The following is a 12,388-nucleotide window of genomic DNA, read 5'->3' on the forward strand; positions in this document are numbered from 1 at the left end:
ATGACAGTGTCAGCCAATCCTACAAAGTCCCTACCTTCTCTATCGCGGGACCTTTGCGCTGCTGGAATATACCTGTCTTCCCTAACACTTCCTCTGTTCCCATTACTCCCTCTATAACCATTACTCCCTCCGGGGCCTCCTCTACCTCTCGCTCTACCTCTAAAGTTTCCGTAGCCTGCCCTGGGTTGGTCTCTCTCGTACTGCTCTCTTTGCGGACATTCGTTCCTCCAATGCCCTTCTTCCTTGCAATACGCGCATTGATCCCTACTCAAAGGCTCCCTACTCCATCTATTATTGCCTCTATCTGGGCCCCGTTTATCTACGCCTGCGATCGCTACCGCTAGCATATCAGCCTTTTTACGCATCTTGCGCTCTTCCTCTTTCTTACTTTCTGTATCCCTGTTCATATAGACCTTATTTGCTACCTCCATTAGTTGGGTGATGGACATACCTGCAAACCCTTCTAACTTTTGTAGCTTGCGCTTAATATCTCCGTATGCTTGGCTGACAAAGGCGGAGTTAACCATTCGGGAATTGTCTGCGTCTTCCGGATTAAAGGGGGTATACAAGCGGTATGCCTCCAATAATCGGTCATAAAAGACACTGGGCGCTTCATCGCTTTTCTGGATCACCTCAACTGTCTTCGACATGTTAATGGCTTTCTTTCCTCCGGCTTTCATGCCAGCAATTATAGCGTCTCTATAGGCTCTGAGTTGAACCATATCAGCACCATTTACGTTCCAATCGGGATCGGTGTTGGGATAGTGTGTCGCGGCCCATGCTGCTGGATTGGCTTGGTTCAAAGCACGGGCTCTATCCTCTAATGCTTTAATGGCTGCTTGATTTATTCTTGTCCTTTCCTCATTGTTAAATAAAGTCATTAGTAACTGCTGGCAATCAGCCCATGTCGGATTATGCGTCTGTACTATTGAGGTGAACAGATCAGTCATAGCTTGTGGTTTCTCAGTATACGAGGAATTATGGGTCTTCCAGTTTAAAAGATCGGTTGTGGTAAATGGGACATATACGAAGACTGGGTCAGCGTGTGCCATTTGACCTGCGGCATCGATATAAGCTGACCCGGGATTCAGACGAAGAGGCATCTGATAGTGCTTTAATTGTTGGGCACCAGTCAACTGTCGGGTTTGGATGGGGCTACGTAGAGAGGCGTCAGTCATGGGTTCCGGTCGGGGAGAGATAGGGTATGGGGATGTGGGAGGTCGGTTTTGGGAAAAGGTCGTAAATAAAACACTTCGAGCCGAGCTAGATGAAGCTTGACCGGAAGTCTGAAGTGGCGCCAAATCAGGATATTCGTTTCTAATGGGGGTGGATTCTGGTTCCGGAAGGGGAGATTTAGTACGAGGGGGGGTGGATCCTGTACTGGAGGAGGAAGCGGAAGTGGATGAGGGTAATGAGGGGAGGGGTGCAGGACTTCCTGCGTTTGCGTCACTTCTTCTTAACGGAAAGTAAGGGGGCGGCAAAGGGATCTCGGACTCAGGGGGCGTGTCCAAAATGGGCCTAACACCAGTCCTAGTGGACGAGCAAGTCCTAGCTACCATGAGGCGACACTGCTCCTCGTGGCATGTCTGGAGCCATTTTGGCGAGTCATTTACGGCCTGTCTCCAACAGTCAATATAAGGAAACTGGCCGTAAAGTTCAGGCCTACCCGATACAGCCACGTGTAAGCGCTGTACCAGAGTTGGATCCAAACTGCCACGTGGCGGCCATGCCGCAACCAAAGTAGGCCACTCCCTAGTACACAAAGTGACCAAACGTACAGGAGACATCTTTACCCCAAAATCACAAACTTTGAATCCCTTTTTAAAATTCTTAACCATACATCCTAAGGGATCCGGAATCGTTGACTGCGACGCACCCATACTTAACAATGGAACGTCGTCGACAACGAATACTATACACGCGTACTATTCAACAGTCACACCCGTTTCCTCTGGCAACAGCACCACGTGGTACGGTTACCAAGTGAAACGTACACAATAACAATAAACACTCAGGGAATTCCCGTACACACACAGCTGTTACACCAGTCACTATATAATCAATATTATGCCCTTTGGCGTAACTATACAGTCACCCACGCTATAATTCTCTATATACGAATTACCCGTCTATAACACACCCCAGTAACATCGTCTTTTACAAATAGCGGTTACAGTACGGTTAGCATAGGTCAAAGCACAAGTTAAGGTCACAATACAATTATTAGTGGTTATGGTGTTAAACATGCAATGGACGACAATGATTAGTACTTATTATATAATGTCAGTAAATATACAGGGTTATGGTACCGTGCACTATAATACAGCAACACACTATTAACACTCTCGCTAGACGGCTGAGCTCGCGCTATCTAACAAGATATACACTTTACTAAAACAATCGTTAACACATTTACAATTCCCAACTAAACTATTGGCCAGTACCTTGAATGGACTACCTAAAACTATATACACCCGTTTTGGTTAGCCACACTGCCCAATCACCACATATATAGCGAGCTAGAGAACCGAATTTACACAGGCGCCTCTTAGTCGCACTATCAAAAGTCTAGTGGGTTCCAAATTTACACGCCTTCCCACTTAGCCCAGATAGGATGAGAACTAGCGAACCGAATTTACACAGGCGCCGCTTAGTCTCCCGGTCCCTCCGACCTAGCGAACGTAATATACACCCTAGAACGCTAGTCTAGACAAGACACCGGTGTCCGGCTAGGGCTATTTACACCAGGACCCCGCCTGACTAACCAAATCAAACGGTCTGACTAAAGAGCGTTCGATCGAGCGGTGCGCCTTCGCTCCTTCCCTCCGACAGAGGGGGCAGATACACAGATTCAAAACCCCTTTGGGCCTACCGCACAATCGGTATACCCCTAGTGGGTCCTGCCGTCTAAAACAGCAGTTGTCTTACCTCCTCGTTCCTGAACCTGAGTTCACACTCATCGACGGGGACACCCCAGCACTTCTCACGTAGAGGCCGATGATCTCCTGGACAACAGACCAGTGGCGCCGAGACGAAGGGAGGTCCACGCAGAAGTTCAGGGGTGCAGCCGTAGAGAACGTGGGCAAAGATAGACCGTCTCACGCCTCTGCCTCTCAGCTACCGTTGAACGATGAGCTTCCCGGCCAATGCACCAAATGATACCGGAGAAACTGACGGAAGCCAAGCACAGAGAGATGGACACAGGTTTCTTCAGGAAGGAAGAGATTCTTTATTGGATCACCGATCGGGACTCAGAGGGACTAGCGTCACCAAAATACAGCAAAGTCTGAGTACTGAATACATAGAGTACATTCCTTATATAGCACTGTAGCTCCTCCCACAATTAACTACACCCACACATACCCTTAACCTATTTAATAAATAGAGTCTAAACTCATCCATCCGGTCTAACCACGTGGCTCATCTGATACAAAGGAGAGGGACGCGTAATTCCAGTTCTTACATTCCTGCACCTGGTCAGTACAGTGATAACAGTATCTTAGCTACGTGTAATTAACTAACTGATACTACAAACACATATACATACATATGCCTTGTGGCAATCTTAGCCTGCTAAACTTGTATTTTACTGGAATTACATCACAGACAAGCTGATATGGTTACTCTATAAGCTATTCCAGAAAAGTTCTGTAGAAATATAAAAAGTGAAAAAAATATATATTTTTTTTCTTATTCAGTAAAACTATTTTTTAAATATTAAGGAAAACATAAAGAATATATGATTACCAAGGTACTGTTATTTTCATTATGCATTGAAGCTGTCATCCTATAAAATGTAAATCACATTAATGCCATGTGCCACCATGTGGTTAAAAACGGTTACAATTTTAATTTTTTTTAAATGTAATAGTTACGTTAAATCTTATTTAGTAGTTATAATCCTTAGAACGAAAGAAATGCAAGCAATGCAGTGCTCTGATCATTCCTTTGATGCTTAAACGGTTAAAACATGTTTACATTTTTTTTTTTTACCATTTAGTTACATTTTACACATACGGACTTGCCAAAAAAAAAAAAAGCAGAAAAAAAATAAAACAAAGAAATAACTTTTTTTTAATATTGAATCAAATCTAAGGAAGTAGAAGACACAAGCTAGTATTACAATGATATATTGTGATTGTTAAAAGAAACTTACACAAGGCTTTCTGTTATCCCCTCCCAGTTGGAAACCCTTGATATGGATGACTATTTCCACGCTACAGCAGATCACATCCTAGCTCAGCTTTTCAACAAGAAACAGAGTGAATTTAAGAAGATTCCGAGATTTAATGAAGACCAGGCTGTGAACATACCGTAAACCCATTAACTAGCCATGTGGTCACACGTAGACATTATCAATGCTGCTGGGACATATGTCTGTCCATTCAGTCGAACTGATTGTTGAATAATGATACAGAATGTAATAATTTAATGACCTCAAAGGTTCTCATATTTCATCCTCTTCCACAATGCTGCAGGTGGAAACATTCTGCTTATATATTATATGTGTTTACAATGTATCCCGGGTGGATCCTCTGTCTGGCCACCCAGATTATTTTATGTTTAATGATGCAGCGCATCATCTAACCAGTTCAATAGTTAAAGGGGATCTGTCACTTCTTTGGAATTTACATAACAGAACAAAACAAGCTATTCGTTGTGTTAACCTTTTTTCATGAGTTGTTTCATTTTTATTTAAGTTTAAATTAGAATTTTAGAAAACCCATCATAATCCAGTCCAGGCAAAGTCAGGGCAAACAATGCAAGTGAAGAGGAGAAATGGAAACATTGTTTTATTGCTCCTGTTTTCTCCATGCTTGCTTTTGGGTGCAAAGGACTGAGCTTATACTGATGATAGAGAAGGAGCTAAGCTGGAGGCTCACAGTTGCAGGATAAAGATGTATATCAATGTATATTCACTTCTAACTCTGGTTTACTTAAAGGAGCATTCTAACATTAGACATACAAACAGGTATTTTAAAGTTTAGAGCGGACTCCTGTTTATTTACATGCAGGACACCCCCTGAAAATAAAGAACCTTCACTTACATTTCTTTCCACGCCGGTGTTGATAACCTCAGCCAATCCAATTCATCCCCATAGGGAAGCAATGGTGGGCTATTGCGCATGCATGGCAATCAATATCTCCTCACTGAGATGCACTGGGTGTCTATGGGAAGCGTTTGTGTCTTCATGCAGAGCTTGAAGACATTGAACGTCGGCTCTGCAAAGATTTCAGAACCACAACAGGGAGCACCTTGAGTGACTGTCAGAATGACAACCACTAGACGTTTTCTCAGGGGCAAATGTACATACTTCCTTTCTCAGAAAAGGTAATGTGTACAAATGTCATACTGTTGGGACAGACTTTTCACATGTTCCTGGAATACAGAATAAATTCAATCGCCTCTACGTGCAGAATCTATGCCAGAAGATGGAAAAGAAATCCAACTCAGTTAAGTTGACATTTTTTTCCCTGTTTTGTAGAAATCTTTACATTTTTCTAGTTTATAGTTACATAGTTACATAGTTGAAAAGAGACTTGCGTCCATCAAGTTCAGCCTTCCTCACATATGTTTTTGCTGTTGATCCAAAAGAAGGCAAAAAAACCTAGTCTGAAGCGCTTCCAATTTTGCAACAAACTAGGAAACAAATCCTTCTTGACCCCAAAATAGCAGTCAGATGTCTCTTTGGATCAAGCAGCGATTACCTCACTAATTACAAATTATATCCCTGTATGTTATGTTTTTGCTAGTATTTATCCAATTGCTATTTAAACATCTGAATGGACTCTGATAAAACCACCTCTTCAGGCAGAGAATTCCATATCCTTATTGCTCTTACTGTAAAAAAAAGATTGTAAGCTCTTACATTTTGCTATTTGTTGTCAGCTCTCTGTGAATAAAATTACAGCTGTTTGTGAGTAATGAAATCATTGGTTGCCTGAAGAATGAGTAATGTGATACAGAAATACATGTCATGCTGGTATATAAATGGTTAATGTTGATAGTGCAGGCGTAAACTCATGACACTTGTATAATGGCTTTTTACAATTTGTGTTACATACTTTACTTAAATACTTTTCCTTTGTAATATGTTTTGATTTATTGAAAGACATTGTCTTCCTCATAACTTTAATCTATATCACGTTGCCATACAATGAATGCACAAGAAACGAAACAATGTAATTGTATAAACTATAAAAGTGTTCAGCATATATTCCTGTAATATATTTAATAATTTGCATATTTTTTTATTTGTTTATTGAGATATGTATTGATTTTATACTATGAATATGCACTAAAGTAATAAAACGATTCTGTTAAACATGAATGGTTTTAAAGACAGTAATATTGTGGTGTCATTTGGGGTTTTAGGGAAGTGAGAACTTTTTGGATACAAGGAAGATTTTCTCTATTTGCCAAAGCAGCAATTTGAGTTCTAAAGCTCTTGGACACGTCATAAGGAGATGACTTGCAGGAGAATATGTGTCATATAAAGATGTATTTAAAGGCAGAAAACAGGAAATCGACTAGCTGTGAATCATTTCTAGAAGCCTAAACTTTCAATTTGTAAAGAAGGAAAGTGGAAAGTGATGATTGGCAGATGAAATTCATGGCATATGATGTATTCTTTCCAAGTATACCGTGTTTAGTTCAAAAGAATCCTATTGGCCCCACATAGTGACAGGTTTATTGTAAATATAAGGAATTTGACAATGGCTGCACTGTAATCACTCTATTTACTAAAGTGCAAATTGTTGGGTTGTCCCAGTGAATGTCAAAAGTAAAAACCTACCGGATTTTTTTCCGTCTTAGCTATTTTGGCCTAACATTTAAACCCACTTTGAATTCCTCACAGTTGTGGCTTCAATAAATAGCACTGTCTTCATTCTCTGCAATGAATTACTGCAATGGCTACCTCTAATAAATAGCTGATATATAATGACTGAATGTAAGTATAGCCTTCACCGTGATGACAAATTGTAACATTTCACTGCAATCTAAAGTATATATAAAATGTGGGGTTCTCAAACTTTGTCCCCCCAGATATTGATGGCCTACAATTCCCAGAATTCTTTGAATGCAATACATGGCTAAATACTCATGGGAATTTTAGTCTAGCAAACCTTGGGTTCCAGATACCTGATCAAATGACTAACTCATTGTAATGCCTGATTGTAATTGGTTTCTCTATTGTTAGAGACTAAAAAGACTGGAGACGGTATTGATTAACATGACTCATTACTATATAATGTGTCAAGGATTTATTAAATAGCAAATGAGTTTTAAAACTAGTCTCTAATTCAAACAAGTTCTTGATGTGTTTCCATTGTTGCTATCTTTACCCACATTTTACTAGTCACTTTTCATCTTGCTCACTGAACGTACTGTCTGGGTTCACTCTAATGCCTTTTTTTATTGAAGACTTGGATAGCAGGACTCTATTATTCATAAACTGTGTTACTGACAGTCACAAAGGCTGTGAATAAAATGACTTGATTCCCAATAAGGGTTTGAGGGTAAGCAGTCCAGTACTAACTAACTGTTAAGTAAGAACTAGTAATATAACTTTATCAAGCATTTTCTATAAGTAAATGTAAGCCTGCAGAACTCATATATACAACATAACAAGTCCTCAGAGAAAGCTGCTTCACACGTTCTCAGCCAGACAGTCTATAATAAGGCATTGATGGACTAAGGTAAAAACTTGGTTAAAGAGTTACTACAAGCAAATGCTATTGATTTTGGTTGGAGTAACCCTTTCTGTGTTTGTCCATCCCCCGAAATGCCAATAAAAAAATGCTGTACATGCTGGCGTCAGGCGCCAATTTTACACATAATTGATATTAGCAGGTTGGCGAATGACGTTGCTAAGGATGAAGTTACAATACACAAGATCCAGCACACTCACTCATCCACTAAACAGCCACTTAAAAGCTCATAGTTGTTTTAAAAAAACACCTAATCTAGTCAAACACAATGGGGGTTTAGTTACAGTATATGATCATACATTGCATAAGCCTGCCATACATTGGCCCCAGTAGCACCCCATTTATGTATGTTCAGGTTAGTGCAGCCCCCTGTTTTCATGAAGATGAAGTTACACATCTGGTAGTTAATGGTTAATCTCTTTATGTGCAACATGTTATAGGAAAACACAGCACATTAAAACTTCAGGTGCCTTGACCAGTTCTAATGACTGAAGTGGTCATGGTTTTTGGAGTAACTCAATGACAAACATTTAACTGATAACTTTTGTTTACCAGCATTATGATCTCTCCTTTACTAGGTCAGGTTTTGTCTCAATTAAATTATCTTCTTTCACAATCATCAAATCATGTAATCCTGCTGAGATGCAGCACAGATTAGCTGAGATATACAGAGTGCAAAACTTAAACAAAACACAGAACATTTATGTTGCTAAAAAAAACAAACATTTATTTCTTAATCCTGTCCTGCAGTACTCCTCACCAATCAGGTTATCAAATAAAAACAGAATAATTCGAGTTGTGTTTCTCAAGGAGAAAACCTAACCACATGGCCATCTAGAAAATGATATTTTAAGAAAGGTTTGACTAAAAAGACGAAAGGTAACTTCAGTTTAAGTATTTCAAAATAAGTGAACATGATTAATTCAAAACATCTGTGATCAAGACATTGGTATCCGAAGGAGTTCAAGAAAGACTTACATGGCTTCTTTTATTTGTACTGCTGTGGCACTGAAAGGTTTAGTGTACTCCAAGTTACAGTTGCTGGCTGTAGCATTACTTACCCAGTGGCATCTCTAGGATTCATTTTTAGGGGGGGCACATGGTGGGCCAGGGACAAAAGTAGGGGGGCACATTTAACCCCGCCCTCGCCGCAGTTTGACCCCGCCCCTGCCGCATGTTAAGCCCCGCCCCCGACACAATGTGTTTTTTTGTTTTTTTTAATAATCCCTGGTGGAGGATTCATTATTTTCCACCAGGGATTATTAAAAAAACAAACATTTCCCTTGATATAGTGCCATAGTTGCCAATATTTGAGAAATTGGGACATTCAGCGCTCCCTGTACAGTGCTGCTTTCTGTATAATACATGGCTGTGTGTATAATATCCTGGGACAGTCAGTGCTCCCTGTATAGTGCTGCTCTCTGTATAATACATGGCTGTGTGTATAATATCCTGGGACAGTCAGTGCTCCCTGTATAGTGTTGCTCTCTGTATAATACATGCCTGTGTGTATAATATCCTGGGACAGTCAGTGCTCCCTGTATAGTGTTGCTCTCTGTATAATACATGGCTGTGTGTATAATATCCTGGGACAGTCAGTGCTCCCTGTACAGTGCTGCTCTCTGTATAATACATGGCTGTGTGTATAATATCCTGGGACAGTCAGTGCTCCCTGTATAGTGTTGCTCTCTGTATAATACATGCCTGTGTGTATAATATCCTGGGACAGTCAGTGCTCCCTGTATAGTGCTGCTCTCTGTAAATACAGATCTGTTTGTGTATAATATCCCAAGACAGAGAGCAGCACTATACAGGGAACAATGATTGTCCCAGGATATTATACAGACACAGACCTGTATTATACAGAGAACAGCACTATAGTATTATACAGATAGCTGAGCATATACCCCATGTCCCAATCTCTAGACTACAAGTACCTGTCAACAGCAGCTCCCAGATGCGTGTAACAGGGCTAAAGTGTGCGGCAGCTCACACAGATGATTCAGCGGTAAAGCGCACTCGCTGGCAGAGCCAAACTGGAAAGTAGCCCTGGAAAAAAATGTATGCCATTCCTACAGGTCAATATATATATATATATATATAGTACAGTGAGCACACAAGCTCACTGACATGCGCAAATAGGCTCACTGACAGACAAAAAACTCTCTGACTCGCACACAGGCTTATTACAGACAAACTCACTTGTATAAACACAAGGCTCACTACAAAGATGTTCAGGGACACACACATGCTCAATAAATAGAAGCTCACTGACACACACAAGCAGTACAATCTTAACAGTGTTAAGGGCCCCCGGGCAAAGCAGTGCACTGGGGCCCTTCCTACACAACAACTCACAGGAATAAAAATTTTAATTATTGATAGACTGCTGAGTACATACACACAGTACACAAATACGAACACCGAGAAACTTCTGAATACACACACACAGACGTTGCTGAATGCACACAGACGTTGCTGAATGCACACAGGCTGATTTTTACACTTACACACAGACTGCTGAATCCAACACACACACAGCTGAGTCCATACACACACACACACAGACATACACACTGCTGAGTCCATACACACACAGACTGCTGAGTCCATATACACACAGACAGACACACAGACTGCTGAGTCCATACACACACACACACACACACACAGAGTGCTGAGTCCATACACACACAGACTGCTGAGTCCTAGATACAGACACACACAGACTGCTGAGTCCATACACACACACACACACACACACACACACACACACAGACTGCTGAGTCCATACACACATACAGATTGCTGAGTCCATACACACAGACACACACACTGCTGAGTCCATACACACACACACACAGATACACACACAGACTGCTGAGTCCACCCCCCCCCACACACACAGACTGCTGAGTCCATACACACACACATAGACTGCTGAGTCCATACACACACAGACTGCTGAGTCCATACACACACAGACTGCTGAGTCCATACACACACAGACTGCTGAGTCCATACACACACAGACTGCTGAGTCCATACACACACACACACACACACACACAGACACAGACTGCTGAGTCCATACACACACAGACACAGACACAGACTGCTGAGTCCATACACACACAGACTGCTGAGCAGAGGCGGCTCTAGACTTTATGAGGCCTTAGGCGTAACTCAAACATGAGGCCCCACTAGCAAAAAAGTGTCACATATACACATTGATGCACAGTACCTGTGTATGTGCCTGAGAGTGTGTCTGACAGAGAGTATCCTTGTGTGTGAGAATGTATGTCTCTGTGAGCATGTTTGCGTTTTTGTCTGAAACTGAAGTGTGTTGTGTGTATGGCGGGTGATGGTGTGAGGGGAGTGATGGTGAGAGGGAGAGCGGGGTGATGGTGAGAGTGAGCGGGGGTGATGTGAGAAGGAAGGGGGGTGATGTGCGAAGGAGGGGGGTGATGTGAGAAGGAGGGGGGGTGATGTGAGAAGGAGGGGGGTGAAGTGAGAAGGAGGGGGGTGATGTGAGAAGGAGGGGGGGTGATGTGAGAAGGAGGGGGGTGATGTGAGAAGGAGGGGGGGTGATGTTAGAAGGAGGGGGGGTGATGTGAGACGGAGGGGGGGTGATGTGAGAAGGAGGGGGGTGATGTGAGAGTGGAGGAGGGGTGATGTGAGAGTGGAGGAGGGGTGATGTGAGAGTGGAGGGGGGTTGATGTGAGAGTGGAGGGGGGTTGACGTGAGAGTGGAGGGGGGTTGACGTGAGAGTGAGGGGGGGTTGACGTGAGAGTGAGGGGGGGTTGACGTGAGAGTGAGGGGGGTTGACGTGAGAGTGAGGGGGGTTGATGTGAGAGTGAGGGGGTGATGTGATAGTGAGGGGGGTGATGTGATGTGAGAAGGAGGGGGATGATGTGAGAAGGAGGGGGGTTGATGGTGAGGGTGGTGAGGCTGAGGGGGGTGAGGCTGAGGGGGGTGAGGGGTGAGGCTGAGGGGGTGGGGGGTGAGGCTGAGGGGGTGGAGGGTGAGGCTGAGGGGGGTGGGGGGTGATGTGGGTGGTTGGGGTGGGGGGGTGATGCTGAGATGGTGAGGTGGTGATGCTGAGGGTGGTGAGGTGGTCATGCTGAGGGTGGTGGGGTGGTGAGGCTGAGGGTGGTGGGGGTGGTGACAGTGGTGTATCCTGGTTTTGTGCTGCCCTAGGCAGGACAAAACTCAGGCGCCCCCCCTCCCCCCGCGCCACCCCCACCCAACCTTTCCCCCCGCCCCGCATTCTAAATACACACACACACACACTCGCTAACAGAAACACACACACACTAACAGACAAACACACTCACCAGCAGACACAAACTAGCAGACACACACACTCACTGACATAAACACACACTAACAGACACACACAGTCACACACTAACAGACAGACACACACACACTAACAGACACAGACACACACACACTAACAGACACACACACACACACACACTAACAGACACACACACTAACAGACACAGATACACACACTGACACACACTAACAGACACAGACACACACTAACAGACACAGACACACACTCACCCACCCACATTAACACATTTTTTTTAAAATTTATTTTGAACACATTTTTTTTTAATTTTTTTAACACATTTTTTTTTTTTTTTAACACATTTTTTTATTT

General features: G+C 42.8%; 1 protein-coding gene across 1 annotated transcript in view; it reads left to right on the forward strand.

Annotated features, from left to right (window-relative positions):
* The window catches only part of LOC134610737 (uncharacterized), a 29,808-nt gene extending 24,319 nt beyond the window's left edge, over positions 1 to 5,489 (forward strand). Inside the window, exon 9 of the mRNA XM_063453906.1 lies at positions 4,184 to 5,489. Within this exon, the coding sequence (XP_063309976.1) occupies positions 4,184 to 4,318 (135 nt within the window). The 3' untranslated portion in view covers positions 4,319 to 5,489. The remainder of the gene's footprint in view (positions 1 to 4,183) is intronic.
* Positions 5,490 to 12,388: the final 6,899 nt, after the last annotated feature.

This window comes from Pelobates fuscus, chromosome 5, assembly GCF_036172605.1.
Source record: "Pelobates fuscus isolate aPelFus1 chromosome 5, aPelFus1.pri, whole genome shotgun sequence".
NCBI lineage: Eukaryota > Metazoa > Chordata > Amphibia > Anura > Pelobatidae > Pelobates > Pelobates fuscus.